The 21694-nt window shown below is 46.9% G+C and overlaps 2 protein-coding genes and 1 long non-coding RNA gene across 4 annotated transcripts; 2 read left to right on the top strand and 1 right to left on the bottom strand.

The window, feature by feature from the left end:
* Positions 1 to 1258: 1258 nt before the first annotated feature.
* LOC123188649 (putative casein kinase II subunit beta-4) lies at positions 1259 to 8926 on the top strand. 2 transcript variants are annotated; one of them, XM_044600862.1, is made up of 5 exons: positions 1259 to 1634; positions 7148 to 7366; positions 7977 to 8086; positions 8214 to 8376; positions 8552 to 8926. In XM_044600862.1, exons 1-5 carry the CDS (start codon positions 1451 to 1453, stop codon positions 8686 to 8688), a joined length of 813 nt encoding a protein of 270 aa, XP_044456797.1. In that variant the 5' UTR covers positions 1259 to 1450; the 3' UTR covers positions 8689 to 8926. The 2 variants fall into 2 exon arrangements, with proteins under 2 accessions (XP_044456797.1, XP_044456796.1); XM_044600861.1 differs by having other exon boundaries at positions 1261 to 1634; positions 8214 to 8379.
* A 5643-nt stretch (positions 8927 to 14569) lies between these two features.
* Positions 14570 to 17643, top strand: LOC123188650 (ATP synthase subunit delta', mitochondrial). Its single transcript, XM_044600863.1, has 2 exons — positions 14570 to 14937; positions 17008 to 17643. Exons 1-2 carry the CDS (start codon positions 14662 to 14664, stop codon positions 17350 to 17352), a joined length of 621 nt encoding a protein of 206 aa, XP_044456798.1. The 5' UTR covers positions 14570 to 14661; the 3' UTR covers positions 17353 to 17643.
* A 2530-nt stretch (positions 17644 to 20173) lies between these two features.
* LOC123188651 (uncharacterized) lies at positions 20174 to 21640 on the bottom strand. Its single transcript, XR_006494990.1, has 2 exons — positions 21426 to 21640; positions 20174 to 20581 (listed from the first exon to the last, which is right to left on the bottom strand). It is a non-coding gene; the product is annotated as an uncharacterized lncRNA (long non-coding RNA).
* Between the last annotated feature and the right edge of the window lie 54 nt (positions 21641 to 21694).

The raw sequence follows: 21694 nt of genomic DNA, 5'->3' as shown, positions 1-21694 counted from the left end.
GCGGCCATGGGAACCCAGAAAGTTTTGTGAATGCCGAACATGGAAAAAAACTGCTCGCACATCGTCTTCCACATGTTCGGGTTCTCGCTCGAGAACTGAGAAAACGAAATGGAAGGATGGGCTTGTCCCAAACCAGCAAGCATCTAACTAGCATGCGCAAAAGGAGAAGACAATAGTTCGATCTGACTGTTGGCCGGGAGTGGCGGTGGCGTCTGGAACGACACCGTCGGCCTCCCCCGTTGCAAGTTGAAGTCGCCGTGGTCCTTAGACCCTTGAGGATCGTCCTCATCGCCTCCCGCCAGGCCCAGGTTGTTGTTGGGCATCGCGGGCAGTGGCGCCGTGGTGCGTAGCGGCGGCACGCCCTCACTGGTGTCGGTGGTGGGGTTCGGGCGCGCCTGCTGCAGAGTGGTGACCGCGTCGCTCAGATCAGAGACGCGTTGCTCCAGATCCGGTCGCCAGGTGAAGTCATCGTCGAGGCGGGTGGTGACCGCGGTGTTGGCCTCCATCATCGCCGTGAGCTTGTCGAGGTAGGCTTTTGCAGCTGGATCCATGGTTTCGATGATGTGGCAACCGTGGCGAATCCCTCGAGTCTCAATGAGATGAGCCAGATCGGGCGAAGTTGAGTGTGGTGTTTGGCGTCTGATACTAGATGTTAGGGACAAGCAAGGGAGGAATCGATCTAATCTTTCTCTTGGGTGGCAATAGTCTGGTACAAGCTTGATTACAAGAATGGATCGATCCAGGAGGAACTAGCGTTCGTGCCGCCGTCAGGTTCGTGATCCACTGGATGCCGAAGAGGGGAGGGGGTTGGTGCCTTAAGTAGTGGACGTAGTCGGGCCAGGCTGGTTGTGCCACTCTGGGCCGAAGAAACGCTGGTTGCTGCGTCGGGTGCAATTGGGCCGCGCCCGTGTTTTGTTGGCAGGTGGGGTCGTGTCGTCAGGGGCGTTAATACCTGTTTCCTCGTTGTGGCGGGTCAAAGAACAGTTGCAACAATCATGTCGTTTTTTGCTGCAACGATTTATTCGGTAGAGCCTCACGTGCAGATCCGACGATCCACACTAACCGCATCGGACGGCTGGGGCTCGACCGGCGCTGGCGCAGATCGCTGCCCTAAATAATTAGGATAAAATAAATGCGAGCATATCTGTGAACGGACAACGGCCAGCCGAAAAGATCTGTACGACACTCCGATAGGGAGGCTACTAGCCTCCTAGGCTGGTTGATCGTGTCGTTGTTCGTCCTCGTTGCATGTTGCATCCTTCACTTTACTTTTGCACTCCCACCCCTCCATGCCCTCGAAATTGGCGCCACCTCCCTCCCGTGCTCGCCCCTCGCCTGGGCTCTCGACCCATCCCTGCTCGAACCCTAACCTCAGATGGCGCTTCCCGCGTGAGAGGACGCTGCCGCGGCAGCAGCGTTGAGGGGGGCTTCGTCGTAGTCAGCGCGACAGATGTATAAGCAGGGGGCGGCCGGAGGTGCGGGGCCGGACCGGAAGCGCATCAGCGACGCGCTCGATAAGCACCTGGAGAAGGCGGCCGCGTCGCCCTCCACGTCGAGAGGCTCGGCGGGTGCCCGAGGCAACCACAACCGCGTCGTAGTGCCGTCCTCCATCCCCAAGGGCCGCTGCTCCGAAGGTGACGCGATCTCCCCTCTCCCAACACATGAAGTTCCGTGGTCTGATAATCCGTCGTGTTGCGAGGCGTTCGTGGGGTCTGGAGTTACGTTCCTGGGCTGCGAAGGGCAGCATGCGTTCTACTAGGATAAAATTTGGCTATGGATTGGGGTTCCATCTTCATTTGCCTGCTGACGTGCCATTGCTTTGCGGATTTGAGCGCCTGTGGCAGATATTTTGTTGTTGTTGTTGTTTACGTTGAATGTTAGTGGCAAGTGTGTTGGTGTGCTTTTGGAATGGACCACCGGCATCTGGCTTTTTGGTACCTGTGAAGGTGTTAGAGATTTGTTATATATTTTGGAATGTTAGGATAAGCTTCCAAGATGTTTTTTTTAACATGTCGGGTGGGTTTGGGGGGATCCCCACCTGAATATTGATCTCTATTCAATGAAATGGAGCTGGTTTATACGGGAAACCTGTTCAAAAACCTTGATCCAGCTTATGTGGAAAACCGGATCGAAAACCAAACCGAGTGGCAAGTACATCCTGCCAAGGCAAGAAACAGAAAAACTCAAAAGAATCCAATTACCATTTACAACAGAACGCAAGGGTCAACTACCTAAGCATGTAGGAGGTAGGGTGATGCAGCAGTGGTTGGGTGATGGCCGAGTGGAGCAGACGTCCACCACCGACCGAACCAGGATGGCGAGGGCCAACGCGAGGGTGGCCTTCGCAGCCCTCCAATCGTGTGAGCAGGCGCCAGGTGGCTTGGCATCGGCAGGCACGTTGGGCGATGACAGATCTAGCGACGATGCCGGTGGCACATGCCTCGCCTGCAACAGGGGAGCGCGCAAGCAGGGACTGTCGTGTGGCATGGATCGGAGGGAGGGCTGGCGCACCGGGCGGCGCCGACGTTAGGCAGGGGAGAGGACGTGAGGCGCAGGAGGGAGAAGTGGAGCGTCGTGCGGCAACAGACGCGCCGTGGTTCCATCGCGAGGATGTGATACGGGTCGGCTTGGGGGCATGACCCCTAGATCCTGCGACAGGCCGAGTGAGGCAGTCAGCTGTCGTGATGAGAGGCGGAGCCCCAGGACGAGGCAGCCAAGCCATCGGCGGTCCGAGCAGAACAAGCATGGGGGCGCGAGGAGGCAGAAGTCAAGCGTCACACAGGAGCGCAAGGTGGCTGTAGTCGAGCACCGCACGGGGCTGCGATATGGAGGAGAGAACGCGCTGCAGTCTCCGGCGAGGAAGCAGCACCTCTGCCCGGACCAGAGAAGAAGAGGCGGGCGGAGGTTTGGTTCGGGGGGGGGGGGGGGGGGAGGTGGGAGTCTAGCAGCGCGTCCGAAGGATGGTACGGACGAGGGGAGGAAGTGGTGGTGGCGGGGTGGGGGCTCCGGAGTCGCGAGCTCCATCGGACCGTCCTTCCGAGATGCTTTTTGGATGTGTTATTTGCATCTACCACCAAAAAAGTGTTACCTGCAGATTGAGAAGGTTGGTTTGCTGTTGTATACGCATATTGAATTTTCAGTTTTGCTAAGATTCTCTGAAGGTGATCGTGGGTTGTGTAGCTGCGTTTAGTGATGTTGTTACCTCATCATCTCTTTGGGTGTTTTGAGATGTTGGTATATGAGCTCACGGAGCATATGTTTACTCGTTTTATTTTAACTACTATCTGCAATACTTTGATTCTATTTGCAAATACTACCTCTGTAAACTAATGTAAGACGCTCAAAATGTGCATGCTTTGCGCAATTCTAGATTATCGCAGTGTCAAATCACCTTTTTTTAATGTTAGCAAAGTAACCTACCGAATTTAATCTCTCCCAACAAGAAGAAAAATAAAATAGATCCTCAAGTTTGAGACTTGTCTTGTTACATCAGAAGTCTTTTCGACTCTGAGTTGCTTGTGTAGAGCAATGTGTGCCACCACCAAGTCCCAAACTAAATGCCCCATAGGCCATTGGATTAGGGAAACTGGTAGGAGCTAGGACCCTACCAGGTCTAGGGCGTAGGTTGTAGGGGAAGGAGGGTGCTTGGCGTGACGAAGCTCGCGGCCGGCGGCGGCTAGGCGCCGTCGTGCGCGAGGGAGGAGGCGGCGGCGCAAGGAGCAGGAGGCGGTTAGGGTTAGGTTCCGGCTCCTCTGGGAGCCGGGCAATAGATTTATTCTTATTGCTTGATTGTCATAGAGTCTTACAACTAGTATATATAACCATGATGGAAAATAAAATAGATAACTTGTGGGCTAAGCCCCTAACTAAACCTGCCCAGCATAAGTCTGCCCAGTGGTCACCGGAGCGGCCGGGGGTGGCCGGCCCGGCACGGGGGACTGGCTGGCGGCCTGGCGGCCTCCTCAAGCAGGGCTCGCCAGCTGCATGGCCTGGGCGCGGCACTCGAAGGCGCGGGCGTAATACATGGCCGTCTGGAGATCCTGGGGTCCCCGAAGCTCCACGTCCACGCGGATGTGATCCGGAAGTCCACCGACGAAGAGGTCGGCCCGCTGCTGCACCGTCACGCCCGACGCGTGGCAAGCCAGGGCCTGGAAATGGTCGGCGAAGTCCTGAACAGTGTAGGTGAAGGGAAGGCGGCCGAGCTCCGCCAAGCGACTCCCGCGGATCGGTGGCCCAAAGCGAAGGAGGCAGAGCTCGCGGAAGCGCTCCCAAGGAGGCATGCTGCCCTCGTCCTGCTCGAGGGCGTAGTACCAGGTCTGTGCCGCGCCGCGGAGGTGGTAGGAGGCGAGCCAGGTACGCTCCGAGGCGAGGGTGCGCTGCCAGCGAAAGAACTGCTCGCACTGGTTGAGCCAGTTGAGGGGGTCCTCCGTGCCGTCATAGGTGGCGAAGTCCAGTTTGGCAAACCGCGGCGGTGTCTGAGTCGGAGCATCGTGGCCGACTGGCTCCAAGGTGCGAAGCAGCGAGGATTGGCGCGCCCGGTCAGCATGGCCGTGGCCCGTGGAGTGCCCCGCCGAACCGGAGGGATCGCCGAACTGCAGAGTGGGCGCCGACGGTTCTCCAGCCGATGTGTAGACGGGTGGCGGCGATGATCGGCCAGCCAGGCCGGTATTGGGGACGGCGACGGCGGGAAGCGCACATGCTGGATCGGGATGCCTGCCTGCGTGGGTGACCCGGGTCCCGTGCTGGGCGGTGGCGGGGCCGGCAGCTACGGCTGCGGCGGCACGAACCCGGGTGGCGTGGGAGGCGCAGCGAGGGCCGGGGCCGGCCATTGTGGCCATTGCGGTGCGTCAGCGGGCGGCGGTGGGGCCGGCAGCTGCCCCGGACCCGGAAGGCGTCGGGGGCGCGGCGATCGCCGGGGCCGGCCACTGCGACCAGTGGGGGGCGACGGTGGGCGGCGGCTGACCGGGCCAGTGGTGGTGTAGAGGCCCGATCGGTGCCGTGGTGGCCGCGTACCAGGGCAGGGCGGCTGGCCCGGTCGCGGCGGCCAGCAGCAAGGGCGGCGGCTGCCCATAAGGCCTGGCCAGGTAGAGGCGGATGCCCTGGACGGCGGTGACGAGGTCGTTAAGCACCCCGGTGATCTCCGCCGGGGAGTAGACGGCAGCAGGCGGCGCGGTGAGGGGCGGCGACTGGCCGGTGGGGAGGTCGGCAGCGGCGGTGGGAAGCGCCAGCGGCGCGGTGGAGAGGGCGGCGGTGGTGGACAGGAGCGAGGTGTGCAGCGGCGGGGTGGGTGGTGGAGCAGACATGATCGGACCTAAGCTACCTGATACCAAATTGGTAGGAGCTAGGACCCTACCAGGTCTAGGGCATAGGTTGTATTGGAAGGAGGGTGCTGGGCGTGACGAAGCTCGCGACCGCCGGCGGCTAGGCCCCGTCGTGCGCGAGGGAGGAGGCGGCGACGCAAGGAGCAGGAGGCGGCTAGGGTTAGGGTCCGGCTCCTCTAGGAGCCGGGCAATAGATTTATTCTTATTGCTTGATTGTCATAGAGTCTTACAACTAGTATATATAACTACGATGGAAAATAAAATAGATGACTTGCGGGCTAAGCCCCTAACTAAACCTGCCCAGTGGGCCTCCTACGGGCATAAGTCTGCCCGGTCATAACAAAAACCTTATCATTAGGCTTCATTAGTTTCTATGTTAGATGCTTTTCTCATTTGCTTGTTTTCTGCATGAATCATACAAATTGGGTGCAGAAATACATAAGTTTTCAATCATTATACTTAAATTGCTCCAATAGCCATCTTAGACGGAATGCACCCTCATGGCTCGACTATAAATACTTATCAGTATATCAGTGGCTTAAGGTGTAAAAACATCTGGGAAAATTAAATTTGTTTCTGGAAACAGCCTCTTGCAGAAATATAGGGAAAGGCTGCGTACTATAGACCCAAAGCGGCCGGACCTTTGCCTGGACCCTGCTCAAGCGGGAGCTGCGTGCACCGGGCTGCCCTTTTTTTATACTGCTCTGCTTTGAAGAAGCTATTGCTCTATCTTTAAGTTTGATTCCACTCACAAATTCTTGGGTTAGTATATTGTTTCCTTAGACATATCTTTACTCCTTTATAGTGCACGAGTAGGTTTTGGTATTAGCCGTCAGATATGCTACATCGGACGGTTGGTAAGTGGCAAATCTGTGAGCTGCTGCCTGCTAGTCGCAGATTAAAGTCCATTCAATGGTTCAAGTCGCCTGGATTCGCAGCTACAGTATACCTCATCCAATTGTCCTGCCGTCCAACCTGATGAGGCAATGACAAACGGGGCAACGGGTAGCTACTGTGAACAAGTCACATCAGTATGTTTTAAGCTCTTTTTCTAGACAACTCATGTGGACACCAGATAAGATAGGAAGAATAGAAAGATGAAGATTCACGAGAGAGTTCTAGAAAGATGAGATAATGTGGTCTGGATAAAGATAATGCGGTATAGTTACCAAAACATTGTTTTTTTAATCGTGCTATATTACTTAGTAAGATGCTCCTAATAATCATGGAACTTAAACCAACCCGTTGCACTTTTCTCTTACAAAATTCATAAGAATAGTTTTCTCTACGTGCTTTGCACGTACCATGTCCTAGTAATGCTATAGCCTAGAAGTCAAGAGCATAATGCAAAATTGTTGGCTTAATGCTTATATCTGTCTTTGGAACTGTACTTAGAGGTATGATGCAGAGCATATCTACCTGTCTCCTAATTGCTATGGTGTATTCCAGGTCTGTTGAGTTATTCCAGTTCTGCTTTCAGTAGCACTTTATATTGTTAGTTAGCTATAGTTGTTGCTAGCTATGTTTTTATAGTTGCTCCAATGTATATATTTTCTGCATGCATGTTGTATTTGCGTCATCTATGTTAGCTTAGGAGATATGCTGCTGTTTTTCTATTTTTTTTCTAGTAGCCTAGTTTGTACAGGTTTTCCCCCCCCCCTTTGCCTGGTTTTTGTTTCTGGTCGGTCCGCCTTTGGTGGGGTCTACTGCTGCGCCGCCTTTGTCATTTTCTTCTAATAAATAATGACCTGCATTTAGGTGTGTGTTTGAGAGAGAATCAGTTTGTAAACAAGTGCATTGATGCTTCCATGCTCTTCACGTTGCAGGGGAGTCTGAATCTGACAGTGAAGCATCAGATGTTAGTGGCTCTGATGGAGAAGACACCTCATGGATTTCATGGTATTGCAACCTAAGAGGGAATGAGTTCTTCTGTGAAGTCGATGATGATTACATTCAAGATGACTTCAATCTTTGTGGGCTTAGCAGTCAAGTTCCATATTATGATTATGCTCTTGATCTCATTTTAGATATCGAGTCTTCTCATGGTAATTGTTCTCAATATTTACTCATTTAAATGAAACCACCCGACGGGTGTATGTTAACAAGAAATGTTAGATGCATTTCTGCACTTGATCTGATGCAAATGTGTTGTCCCTGTACAATTATTTGACTCATTTAACGTCACTAGTTTGGATGCTCAAAGCCTTTATTAGTAGTGATGTTAACACTTACTGGTTGCTTGGGCTCTGTTTCTAAGTACTCCCTCTGTCCCGAATTAGCTGTCTTAGATTTCTCTAGATACGTGTTAGATTTGTATTAGATATGTGTTAGATTTATCTAGACAAATCTAAGACAAGTAATTTGGGACGGAGGTAATACATTTTTGGTGTTACAGATTTTTTTAGTTTCTCAATGCCCTTGGATTTGTTTCTTTACTAGTTAAACGCTGAAGTAAAAGGTGCCATATCAATTGCTGTAAGCATAAATGGAAGGTTTTATCTGCCACACTAAATAACATCAATCCTTTGCATGGGCTTTGGTTGGTTGATTTCGTGCAATATATGGCTCTCACTTGTCCATGGCATGGTATTGTGCATGTTTCCTTTTACATTGCCTACGGCTATTGCTGATGTTCTTGATTATTTGAATATGTAGGTGATATTTTCACAGAAGAACAAAATGAGCTAGTGGAATCAGCTGCTGAGATGTTGTATGGGCTAATTCATGCGCGATACATTCTGACCAGTAAAGGGTTGGCTGCTATGGTAACTGTTATGCTAACCTTGCTTTGCTAGTACTTGCCCATATTTGTTTCCGAAAGGCTGAAATTTGCTCATGTCGGTGAAGTTTAATTTGTAGTAAGTGGTAACTTTTATTCCTTATTTTTGGCAGCTGGAGAAATACAAGAACTATGACTTTGGACGATGTCCACGGGTTTATTGCTGTGGCCAACCATGTCTACCAGTTGGACAATCGGATATTCACCGATCTAGTACAGTGAAGATATACTGTCCTAAGTGCGAAGACATCTACTATCCACGGTCTAAATACCAAGGCAGTATCCTAACCACTCTCTTTTTATACTGTCTCAAATTGGTGTGTTTTTCTCCTGGGGAAAAAAGAGTGTCATCTACAAAGAAATATTTACATATCTGCATCACTGGGATATCATAGTTGAAGAAAATTGCTATTTTGTTGTTATATTCTGCTGTTTTCTTGACCATGTCCAGATATTGATGGAGCCTACTTTGGGACAACATTTCCTCACCTGTTTCTGATGACGTACGATCACCTCAAGCCCCAGAAGCCCTCGCAGCGCTATGTTCCTCGCGTATTTGGCTTCAAGCTCCACAACCACAAGCCATGATGCGGAGGTGAAGGAAAAGATAAGAGGCCCCGGAAGACTACTGTAAGAGTGCAATCGCCAGATCATGCTGCCCACCCATATTGTGTGCCCTGTCTGGTCTATTTAACATTGAAATATTGGTATAAAAGAAGACATGAGACGATGTTGTAACCTAATTCCAGCTCTACTGGCTAGTAAATCTGGACCTCTGTTTCCAAAACCAGCAGCTATCGAGAAATCAAAGTTATGGTCGACAATATCATGCCAGTTATCGTTTAGATATTTCTTCCGCAAATCTGATTGCCATGTTACGCCAACTTGGAAGAAATGGATTATAGAAAATTAAATCAGCTAGGCAACTCTTTGTTTATTTAATTAAAAAACTATTCATTCACTTTATGACTCGACAAAATTTGATGTCATATGAATTGTGGGACCCTCTAGAAGCTCCTTTAAATATAAGAAGAAAATCTAGCCAACCTAGCAAGCTTGTGCGTAACCTTATTAGCTTTTCTATTACAATGTTGAAACCTGAAGGTAGAAAAATCACACGTTAAAAAATAGCAATCATCAAAAATTGCCGGTGCTGCTCCTGCTGACCGTCCATTATTATTCATCGTTTCAATAACATTCAAATTATCAGAATTAATAACAAGGCGATTGCAACCCGCACGTTGTACTAGTGAAAGACCGAATCTGAGAGCCCAAACTTCCGTTGTTAGAGCATCGACGCAATGATCAATTTTCCAAGTACCCCTGCAACAAAATTCCCTTTGTCGTTCCCCAGGACAGTCCCAGCCGTACCTTTAAGAAGATCATGATCAAAAAAAGCATCAACATTAAATTTTACAAAAAACACTGGGGGACGAATCCAACCCCCTCTTTTTATAGAAGCCCTTGGATTGGAAGCAACAACATAATTAGCCGTAAGAGCTTGTATCTCCATTGAAATCTGTTTTGCATCTTGAATTCTTTTTTTGTGCACTAATTTACGTCTTTCCCACCATAAATACCAAGACGTAATGACAATCAAATATTCTGGGACCCCATAATAGATAAATCTTGGTCAGGCATGTGCAACAAAAAACCGAGGACCGCCTTTCCAGCACGATCAACTTCACAAGCTTGAGCAATGATCTCGTCTAAGCCAAGCCTTCTTCAGACCACTTTTGCCATCTGGCACTGAAACAACAGATGCTTTGTGTCTTCTAAACCAGAAGCACAAAAAGGGCATAAAGGTGAAATTTTCATGTGTCTATTAGCAAGCGTAACACGACATGAAAGAGTACCATGCAACGTCCGCCAAATAAAAAATTTCACTTTCGCTGGACAAGATAACTTCCAAATCTTACACCAAATTGGATTAAAGTTTATTCAACCCATTCCATTAGTACGATGAAGTTTCCTTCCATGTTAATAATCCCACTCAAAAAAATATGCAGATCGAACAGAAAAAAGCCCACTCTTAGTAGGACTCCAGGCAACAAAATTTGGCATATCAAACTGAGGCAGAGGGATAGCAAGGATCCACTGTGAATCAACGGGCCACAAGGTCTGTCTGATGAGATTCTCATCCCACCTGTTTGAAGAGGAGTCAATAAAATCCGACACTTTTGATAACAAATATTGCTCCTTTGGAGTGATGACTTTTCTGTTAGCACAGTTAGGGATCCAAGCATCTTCCCAAATGTCAATTTTCTGACCATTTTCAACTCGCCAAATATAGCCATGTTTTAAGGTATTAACCCCCGCCATAATACTTTGCCATGTAAAGGATGATCCCTTTTTTAACTTTGCATTCAATAAATCTCCATCAGGTAAATACTTAGCTCGCAAAATGATGGCACACAAAGAATCTAGGTTCTTAAGGAGACGCCAAGCTTGTTTAGCCAACATCGCCAAATTAAAACAACTAGCCGAATGCCCGTGCGTTGCCACGGAACAACAAATTTAGGCAATGCTATATCCGAGTGGAGGCTAGTATGCCTCACGGCTCCACAATACAAATCGTATGCATCACTATAGGATAGCTTACACTCTCTTATAATCTTAGAAGAGCATTTTCTCTCCCTCGTCTACCGCTATCCATAATGAATGAATTAGTGAACTGAATGACAATGATATTGCTTTGTAATATTTTACTAAATCCAGGATTATTTGCCTCTGAAAGGATATAATTTTGAATAATATTTGAGCAGACACATTATCTCGGAGACAAGATAAAAATCATATGTAAATTCAACATTTAGGATTTTTTAAGAGATGATAACACATAGTATTAAAAGAGCACCGAATAACGCACCAATTTTGATAAAATGACAGGCATATACTCATCTGTAGTAGTATCGCTTCCATCAGTATGAAACAATTTTAGGCTAATAAAAGAATATGTAAGGTACATAAGTGCTTGTATAGCAAAATAGAACAAACCTTTTTTGTTTGTAGAACATGACAAGTACATCTTTTTATGTTTCAGAAGAAAGCACTGTACCACCAATATTTATCAGAATTTCCTCATATTTTATATCACAAAAACACAGTCAACAATGGTAGCACATTAACACACAAATCCCGTGCATCCTAAAGCGAGCACAACGTTTGTCATAGTAGAAGAACATCTCAAAGAGAGTTTACGAAGGATGGTAAAAAATCAAATAAATAATCAAAGATTGCTATATAGGTAAATGACAAATACCAGTGACACAGATGAATACATTGCCCATAAAGAGAAACCCAGGAAGAGAAAATATACCCCACAAAATCAGTAGAGTAGAATGGCCTCACTACGGGCTCAGGTTAACCTATCTGGAAGCTGTGAGGCTGGCATGATCACCACACAGGCTCATGTTTTATGCAATTTTGTATTCTCTTGGTGAACAGTATGTACGACAATGAACTACTTTGAAAAAAATATAATTATGACAGTAATATCTTGAGCACCATAAGTGAAGGCACATGTAATTTGGATTTTTCATGGGCCACAAAATACGACATGGGATTCACGTACAGATAAATGTGTTACCTAAAGAAAATGTTTGACCACAAATGTATATGTCATGTGAATTTAAAGTTACTTACAACTCCAATTAATAGTGCATATGTAATGTCAAATTAAAGTTGCATACAACTGCAATTCATAGTGGTTTTCACCTCAATTTAAATATGTATCTGATTTTTTACGAACAAGACTTAGAGGTTGACCCTATCTAGCTAAGCTGTGGGTCAGTGTTTAACATGGAAAAAACAAAACCACATCCTATTCTCTCATTGTCATGACAATGATAGGAAGAAAAAACAGACATTCATAAACAAACAAAAAGATGGGACTTTTCATTGCTTCCTAGCCCTCTTGTTCATTGAGACGATAGAAGGATATAATGATCGACGATGCTTAAAGAGAAATAAAGTTGACTGCATTATCAACAAATGACAGGGCAAACTGGAAACAGCGATCAAGATTAGCAAGCAACTACATTAGTGAAGTGAGTGATCACACTTGATAGTTGATGGTGCAGAAGTACTCGAAAAGTAAAAGAAACATATGCGTATAATGGAACAGAGATTCTGCAAGGAATTTTTATACATAATATTCAGTCCTAATTCTCATATTAACAAGTGTATTGAGTTCCTGTTTCCTGAATTGTGTCTGTTTGGCAAGATACACGCAAAAATATTTTGTACGGAATTGTGTGATCAAAAGAGGGGGGAATGAGGGGCAATAGAAAGTACTGATTTTATATTAGATGGATCAAAGAACAGCTGCTGAATACCCGTGCGTACACCTTACAATTCAAAGTTTCAAATATTGTAGTAATAAGTAATTAAGAACAAGTTCATATATACACAGAAGTGGAAGGCTTCTGAATTCAGAAAGGGAGAAAAGACCTCACTCATATGATTCCATGGGTGAGCAGCCGCCGCTGTGTCCGCTGACAAGATGATGACAATCATACTTTGGGGCGTTGTGTAGAGTTTGGGCTAATCTCTGTGGTTGTGCATCGCCACTGTTCCTTTCCTCGCATCTCAAATGACAGCTAATAATAAGAAGAAACAACAATCTTGATACACTACAAAAGGACCAATCACATATGGAAATCACCAAGAACCATATCACAAAACTGGAGGCAAGAGGACACTTCTCAAACATCTCTCCATCTCCAACCCGTGACTGCTATAGGAACGAGTAGTGTTCATTAGCAATCCTCATAGTGATTGGCCCATGCTCTCACGTCTGGGTTGGTCGATGTCGAACTCAGCCGTGACGAAGTGGCCGCCACCGCGGCATCTGCATTGAAGGCCGTCGTCCTTGTAGCGCTGATCGACTGTTGCGCGCGCCACCGTTACCACGCACCGCCGATGCCCTTGCAGCGTCGTCCTGTGAGACCACGCGCTGGGCCGTCCTCGAGGTGCCCACCGGCAAGGAGCGAAGGACATGGACGATATAGTCACCGGACAAGGACAAGGGCGCTCCTCCGATCGTGACATGGACATGGGTGGGATCAGGCTGATCCCTAGATCGGACTGGGAATAAGATGGGGAGAGGCAGGAGCGGGAGAGTGAATGTGCCGGGGTGGTTCAGGTTGGGGAAAGAGATCTGTAGATTGAGGATTTGAGGTCGTGGGAGAAGTTGAGGACGTGCAGGTTTTCCTCTTCTAGTTTCTCGCTGCTTTGGAACGTGGATTTTCTCGGTAGACTTTTTTATGCGTGGGAATCCTACGGGAGCGGGAGGACGTGGTTGCACCTATCGATAGGACGAGGAGGTGGAACCATCGAGGAGGTCGAACCATCACGACGTTCGATCCTCCTTTAATAGTAGAGATGAATGTCATGAAAGCCCATTCCGCCTTGGCTTTTTGGGACACAATTTCCGCCACGCCATCCAATGCATCCTTCTCTAGTTGTCGTCATCACCCCACCAAAAATGCGACATCTCGTCAGTTATTCCTTTACAATTTTTTTTAGGAATTTTAAAGACCGACATAGTATAAGTTGGGATAGCTTGAACAACAGACTTGAGAAGAACTTTCTTGCCTCCAGTGGATAAGAGCTTTTCTTTCCATCCGCTAATTCTCATAACAATGCGATCAATCAGGTATTGGAAACAATCCGTATTATCTAACCCCACATGCGCAGGCATGCCCAGATACTTATCATTGAGAGCTTCGATCATGATATTCAAAATTGAGCAAATTTGTTCTCTAATGTCCCACTCGTATTTGGGCTAAAAAATATGCTAGATTTTTCAACGCTCAACATTTGTCTAGACGCAACACAATATAAGTCCAAAATTGATTTAAGTGTCTCTGCATTTTGTTGATTAGCTTTCATGAGGATCAATGAGTCATCCGCAAAAAGGAGATTTGTGATAGTAGGGGCCTCTCTGCAAACCTTGACTCCTGAAATATTTCTAATCTCCTCCGCATGCGCCAAGAGAACAGTAAGGCCCTTCGTGCATAATAAGAAAAGGTATATGTCAGCTATCACGATAGCTCCAATTCCCCTGCCGAAAAACCTAGGGTTTTTTTATCTCCTCCGACAGTTGTTACCCGCCGAGAGTCTCGCTAGCTGATTTTCTCCTGTGATCTTCCTCCACCCCATCGCGTGTCTCCCTCCTTTGCTTCTTGTGAGTGGCCCGGGGTCTCGAATCATGGTGGATGAAGAGGAGGAAGCATGATGCAATCTGGAAATAAGGATGTCGAGGACTTCAGAAAGATTGGATTTTGCATTTCATTGAGATTTGCGTTTTTTTTAGACAATCATTGAGATTTGCGTGAAACAGAAGGTCACCAAAATATATGTACGCAATTACCAGGCGCCCGGCCCGGCCGGGTCCAGCCCAAACAGCCCAACCCAAACGCAACAACGCCTTCAATGTCGCCACTCCTCTTAGCGTCGCCTTCTCCAAATCGCCGAAACCCCAATTCATTCAGCACCCACCCATCTGCAGGTCGCACGCATCCATCCCGTACCTGTCCGACGAGGGAGGAGAAAAAAATGCTGCGCCACGCCGCCCGCCGCCTCGCCTCCCGCGCCGCCGCTGCCGGCAGCGGCTCCATGAGCCGCAGGGCCCTCGCGACGGCGCAGGCGCCCGCGGAGGCGGGCGAGGACCCCGCCTTCCTGGAGGCGTGGAAGAAGGTGACAACAATCATCGAGCCCCCCCAGACGCCCATGTCGGCCATGAAGCCCCGCCCGCCCACGCCGGCCTCCATCCCCTCCAAGCTCACCGTCAACTTCGTCCTCCCCTACAAGTCCGAGATCACCGACAAGGAGGTATATCGTCGTAACCTCCCCCGTTGTCCCACCTCCCGATCTCAGATCTGTGCGTGTGCGTCTAGGGTTCCGACCGTTCGCACGATCTTGCGGCCGTTTTTCCTTTTTCGGTCGGAGATCAGGGGCGTGTGGAGAGGGGCCTTTATGATCTGGTTCATCCCGCGGGATGGTGGAATCCTAGGGGCGATTTGGTTAGGAACCACGAATGTTCCTTGTATGGTCTTGTCATGGGATGCTTTTGTTCATGTCATTGTTCAGGTGGAATGGTTGTGTTGGGTCGCTTGTTGCGCTTGATCCTGTGCATGGGTGCGCTTCAGTTTGTAGTCTGCGTGAGATTGTTGGATTATATCAGTTAATCTCATGTCCCTGTGGGTAAGCCCGATCATTCCAAACCTCACCTTTTGGAGTGCCATGCACCATATGACTTATATGTTGATTGACTGTACTGAGTAGAACATGTGTCCTCCTAATGGTTATTGCCGTCCACAAGGACCTGCAGTTTTCACTTGGGGCTGTGGATGCTTTAATTGTAAGCACTTTAGATTTCTGCTAGCATCTTCAGGCCGTAAAATTCTTAGTGGCGTCCTAGTAAACTTCTATGATCTTCTTTTTCAATTTGTACCGTGAGGATTGGACATGCCTCTTTGTGGGTATCCTTATGTTTTTCTTCTCCCAAGCTTCTACCCCAGTGCCTAGATTAAGTATTAGTCCGATAAAACGGATTTTCTTTCATATTTCGCATTTAGAGGCTGTTTGGATTGGCGCCCCAGGCTGCCAAGCCAAAATATTGGCGTTGACCGGGTACATGGGAACCGTTTGGATCGAAGCCAATTCTTTGGCGTGCCTTGACTACCTCCAGCTTTCTACTCCCTCTGTCCCATAATGTAAGACGCTTTTTGACTAGTGTAGTGTCAAAAAACGTCTTACATTATAGGACGGAGGGAGTAGTTCATTTTTTTGCCAACTACCGGCCAGGGTGTGAGCGGCAGAAAGCAGCGCCAATATTTTGGCTCGCCCATGCATTGGCAGGGTTAGCATATGCAATATCTAAACAGCCCCTTGGTGCTCTGTTTGCTTTCTGGTTTGTTCCTTTGTTGTGATATGGTTCATTATTCTTATTTTTTAGCTGTAGTTTGGAGCCTTGTTAGTGGATCTAGGACAATAGGGCTACATTTATGAGTTGTGAACTTCTGATCACATGATATGGTGCACCGTTGCTACAGTAGTTGGACCAATATTAATGTTTAACAACATTTGCCCTCTCTGACATTAACTCATAATACCTGTTGTCAATTTTCTTGATTGAGATAACCTTCATTCACTTACTGCACTGTTTTGCACAAACAGTCTGTGTGTCTGGAACAATCATAACATTCTCCCATGATATATTCTCTTGACCTTTTCTGGTAGCAATGCCCCGGTACAGTTTCCAGTTTACCTATGAATGTTTCTGTATTATTCTTAATGTATCAAAGACATGTCATGAGTTGCTTAAATACTACTCCGCCCGATCTTGTATAAATGTTGTGGGAAAACAACTGAGGCAGGTACTACTCATAGTATAACTTGCAACTGTTTTTGGGGATCAGAGGGAGTAGCATCTTTTATTGCGATGAGTGGGTTTCTTGAACTAGGAGTAGAACATGCTCTAATCTGTGTCAAATCATGATATGAATAATTAAATTGTCAGACGGCAAGAAGGTGAATTTATGGTCTGATGTACCAAGCGTTTCTTAAACTTAATCTACAGTTAATAATATTTACTTTAAGTTACCTAGTGTCTTTGGTTATCTGATTCTTTTTCTGAGTCTTTGAATTTACTTTTTTTAGGTTTCCAATTTTGTTATTAGCTATCAATTTTATTGTTGCTATTTGTCTGATAAGTAATTTTGGTGTTTGAGGTAAGTAAATTTTGTGATGCTGCATTTTTGGTGGGAGAAGGTCGGAGAATGATTTTCAAATTGTGTACATTGATTTCCTATATGCTTATGCTCGTGTAAAGTGCTACTCTTGATCATTGGTATGGTCTTGTGTTTTTGTCACTAATTCATATTGTTTGGCTATTGTCAGGTTGACATGGTAATGGTACCGGCTACAACTGGCCTGATGGGTATTTTGCCAGGCCATGTTTCCACAATTGCAGAGCTCAAGCCTGGTGTTATGTCTGTACATGAGGGAAATGATGTTACAAAGTACTTTGTGAGCAGTGGCTTTGCATTCATCCATGCAAACTCCATTGCTGATGTTGTGGCTGTTGAGGCTGTCCCCCTTGATCAGATTGACCAAAGCTTGGTCCAGAAAGGTCTTGCTGAATTCACTGCCAAGCTTGGATCAGCCTCGACTGACCTAGAGAAGGCGGAAGCTCAGATCGGAGTGGATGTTCACAGTGCGCTCAGTGCTGCATTGACTGGTTGATGATGACATCTTACATTTTTATGTCCTTTTCATCCGCATCTTTAGAATGTGAGTCGAAGTCGGCAAACTCATGAACGAGGGTGGAGGGAATGATCTTAAATAAATTATACTCCATCTCAAAGAAAGACTTGTTTCTTCCTGCGAGGATTTTTGTAATGGTAATATTTTCCTGTGTTCCAAAATCCAGTGCCGCCTTCGGTTTTTATTTCTTCATTTCAAATGGAATTGATTGATTTCCATTTCATAATTGCAGTCAAATTGTCAAAATATAATCAAAGTTATTTTTTTTCATGTTTGTGATGTTGTGGTTCCTGGTGAGTTGAATTCTTCAAAATTGTGCATGTTTTTATCAACCCATGATGAGACATGTTGTCATGTTCTGTGTATCTGTGATGTCTATTTCCTCGCTAAAACGTATGAAAGGTACGCTCTAAACTCTTGCAGGCTGAGAGGAAAAAGAAGCTAAAGTAGTCATTCTTTTCTCAAACTTGAATCTGTTACGTGGTTGCGCTTTAAACATTCATGTGAGACTAGCCACAATGAGTAGTAACATTGAGTAGTAACATAAACATGTTACTAGTCTATGTTACTACCTCTTTAAACATTCATGTGAGACTAGCCACAATGGATGGTAACATTGAATAGTAACATAAACATGTTACTAGTCTATGTTACCACCTCTACAGTGAGGAGTAACATATGTGTGATAACATATATCACTTCATTTATTAGGCTATAGACACATTTTGCATTGATATGTGTGATGTTATTCATAGTACTAATAACTAGCTATGTTACTACCTTCCTCTCTTTCTTCATTTATTACTTGCCACATCATCTATTTCATTTAGATATGTGTGATGTTACTACATATGTTACTGAGATTCATGCAGTTGGTTATATTCTCATTGGTATATAGACGTGGGCCATTGCCAGTCTTGGACGAGCAGATATTACTAACTACTAAGCATACGGTCTGTTTGGTTTACAAGGTTCAGTTCACGGTTTTCTAGTTTGTACGGTATTAACATTTTGGTAAATCTATACCTACCTATTAATAAAGTGGCTATTGCTTCTATCCGTCTGTCATCCTTTTTAAAAACCCCTACGTTTGATGTTAATTAACCTGCAGTCCCCCTCTGGTAATTAACCAGTAGTACACAGTGACAGGAAATTAAAGAGAAGCCCCTTGACATTTTGGTGAATCAACCCAAGGTCCATCTAAAACTAATGTTTTTAAAAAATATACTACATATCTTTTAAACACCAACTTCAATTTTAACATGTTATATATAAATTTTGATTAGAAAAATGTGTAGAATCTGAATATGATGTTATTTTACTTGTTAAACATTTTTAAAATGCTACTTGTGGTGTGATTTTAATCAATATCGCATGATCCGTCTTTTTTTTCCTATTGACATTGATCTGGATTGTAAATGAGCACCTCAACAAAACCATATTGGAGAGGAAAGAAACCAATAATAACAATGCATTCACGCCTCATCAAAATCTCGCATGAAAAATAAATAAATTTCTCATATTATGCCAAGAGAGACACATTTGGATTGAGCACATTCAAATGCATTATGGTTATGTGAGCACCGAAGCCACCGTCAGCGAGGGTGGGAAGGAGTATAAGCAACACAAATAAGATGTCATGTTGAAATAAAGAGCATGAACCTATTGAGGTCTTGAGTTATGATTATTAAGTTAGGGTCGTGTGGTATTTTTTCTTCTTCCGTTGCAACGGACATGCTCATATTAGCAGCCCGTCTATTTTGTTAATATTAGCAAAATAGTTATTCTGATAACACTTCCGCACTGCACACTCAATGTAAGAGCACTGTACTTTCTGTAGCAAGGGTACTCCAGTGCGGAGAATAGTGAACTTCGTGTCGGAAAAACTGCACATAGTGTTTTTTCGATACCTTTTTTGCTCTAGTTTTTTAACCGTTTATCGAAATGAAGCGTGTAATATACGGTCGGAAAGCTATGGATTAGGCGTAACTTCGTCATGTTGAACACTTCTCGAAATTCCCCACGGTTTAAGAGCAGTTTTGAAAATGATGCGGCGCACGACAAGTGGCAGCGAGCGTTTTTTCGCGTTTTTTCTAAACCGCTCGTCGGAATGAAGCATATGATACACGGTTAAAGATATCGTCAAGGCACATTTTTTTCATATCTATTATTTTCTCTAATTCGTTACGGTTTAAGAGCAGTTTTAAATTTACTAAATTGCGGAATTCAGTTTTTTTTGAAATTTTTGCAATTTTCGGTACTGTTTTCGCTTCAGTTTTTGAACCGTTTGCTCAAACGAGGCGTATGACACGCCGTCATAAACCTACGGACGAGGCACAACTTTCATATGTTGAAGTATTTTTGAGATTCCTTACATTTTTAAGTTAAATTTGGAAACCGTGCGGCTGAGGACGAGAGCTAGCGGCCGTTTTTCGTGAATATTTTACAAACTACTGGTCGAAATGATTCAAATCATATGCCGTTGGAAAGATATCGATGAGGCGAACTTTTTCATGTAGAACACTCTCTCTAATTTTTTATGGTTTAATAGCAATTTTAAAATATCAAAACATGAACACTGTTTTTGGCGACACCCTAATCTTCGTCTGTACAGACAAAAGAATGCACTGCTTCAGATCAAAAACCGCACTGCATCAGACAGTCGAGCGAACTTCATGGTTTCTTTTTGTCGGATGTGAACTTTCCCAGACGAGTTTTTGTGAGTTTTTGTTGTCTTTTTTCAACATTTTTTATTACGGAGAGTGGACCGTAGAGACGAGGACGAGTGAACCGCGAGATATATTGAAGTGAACCACATTACTATCTTTTTGTTTCGCTAAGTTTTCACACTTCCATGTTGTGTGCGTCGCCCAACTTTTCCATGAAAAAAATGTACTACACGCATGTGCGGGGTGAGAGGCAGACGACATGCATGTCCAGTGGGACTGCAAGCAGATGCGCTCTGCACTGCACGAGAGCATCGACTAAACTACACGGTGATCCATCGAGGTGACTGGAATTGAAGCAAACTATAAAATTTGTCATAATCCCGACGAAGCTCGCCTCATAGTACATAAGTGCACTGCATGGCGAGTCGATGACGGCCACACGCATTTGCTGTGTGGACTGCTCCAGGGAGACGGACGTGCGTTCAGAGAGGAGGAATGGGGGAGTGCACGGTTTCGCCAATGATGGGGGACGAAGTGAGCTGCAGTTCAACAAAAAAATTACCATGCGTGAAGAAGTGAGCTGCAGTTGTTCATGCGCACTAACGAACTCCCTCCGTTCCAAAATAGATGACCCAACTTTACATTAAAGTTAGTACAAAGTTGAGTCATCTATTTTGGAACGGAGGGAGTAGCAAGCAAACTACACAAAAGAAGGCATTTTTGGGTAAGCAGGATGTGGCGCTGGAAACAGCACGCAAGAACGCCAAAGTCTGCAAGTGCACGAGCATTGAACATTGAAGCGCTACACGCATGCCTCCGAGCTGCACGTCCATGGTCGCCGAGCTGCACCACGGAGGCCGACGCCGGAGGAAGAAGGCAGCATGGCTATGACCCGGCCATCCAGCACACTGGCTGAGGAGGATGCCAAAGGAAGGGCCGGTCCAGGGGATGGAGGAGGCTCGTGGCGGCTGGTGGCAGGGCGTTGTAGGGGGGCCACGCTGCCTGGATCAGGCAGTGGGGGGTCACGGGAGGGCCGCCGCGGCCTGGAGACGGTGGCAGGGCGACACGAGACTCCGGGTGCAGCCGCACTGCAGCACCGCTTCGACTGAACCGCGTTGGGAGCCCGACTATATCGCACACTCCGGCGCCCCCGTCGGATCCTGTAGAACTCCAGGTTGAAGAACCTACAGGATGGTCGGATCCGAGGCTGGTGCGGCCAGATCTCAGGCCGACGTGGTGGTCGACCCGGGCTGCGAGGGCTGGATGTGGCAGCGGGAGGCCGCCGCGGCCTGGCTTCGTCGGGCGGGCAACGTCGGGGGGGCGGGGGGGGGGGGGGGGGGGGGGGGGGCTGGATCAGACGCCAGGACGTCGCGGGGGACTCACCACGGCCTGGATCCGGCGCCAGCTCGTGTTGGAGGTGTCCAGGGGAGGGGTTGCTCGCCGACGAGGTGAGGAAGGCCGCCGGCCGGGCAGGGCGCAGGTGAGAGGTGGTGCGGTGGTTGGGGAAGGGGGTGGTGGCATGGTGGGATGGTGGGGGAGTCAGAGAGTCGCAGGAGGGAGGTGGTGGGTGGGTTAGCACGAGGAGATGGGGAGTGGGGGTGGCCGGGTGGGTTTCTGCCGGGGTTGAACTGTTTTTATTTTTTTCGTGGGTC

The sequence above is a fragment of the Triticum aestivum genome, chromosome 2A (genome assembly GCF_018294505.1).
Source record: "Triticum aestivum cultivar Chinese Spring chromosome 2A, IWGSC CS RefSeq v2.1, whole genome shotgun sequence".
Classification (NCBI taxonomy): Eukaryota; Viridiplantae; Streptophyta; class Magnoliopsida; order Poales; family Poaceae; genus Triticum; species Triticum aestivum.
The sequence above is the reverse complement of the archived record's forward strand: the minus strand, read 5'-3'. Positions and strand labels throughout refer to the sequence as shown.

Excerpts from the sequence above, each read along its gene's own strand:
- LOC123188649 (XM_044600861.1), top strand. The coding sequence starts at position 1,451 with ATGTATAAGCAGGGGGCGGCCGGAGGTGCGGGGCCGGACCGGAAGCGC. Across the intron at positions 1,635-7,147 it reads CAAGGGCCGCTGCTCCGAAG|GGGAGTCTGAATCTGACAGT; the intron begins GTGACGCGATCT and ends TTCACGTTGCAG. Across the intron at positions 7,367-7,976 it reads AGATATCGAGTCTTCTCATG|GTGATATTTTCACAGAAGAA; the intron begins GTAATTGTTCTC and ends TTGAATATGTAG.
- LOC123188650 (XM_044600863.1), top strand. The coding sequence starts at position 14,662 with ATGCTGCGCCACGCCGCCCGCCGCCTCGCCTCCCGCGCCGCCGCTGCC. Across the intron at positions 14,938-17,007 it reads CCGAGATCACCGACAAGGAG|GTTGACATGGTAATGGTACC; the intron begins GTATATCGTCGT and ends GGCTATTGTCAG.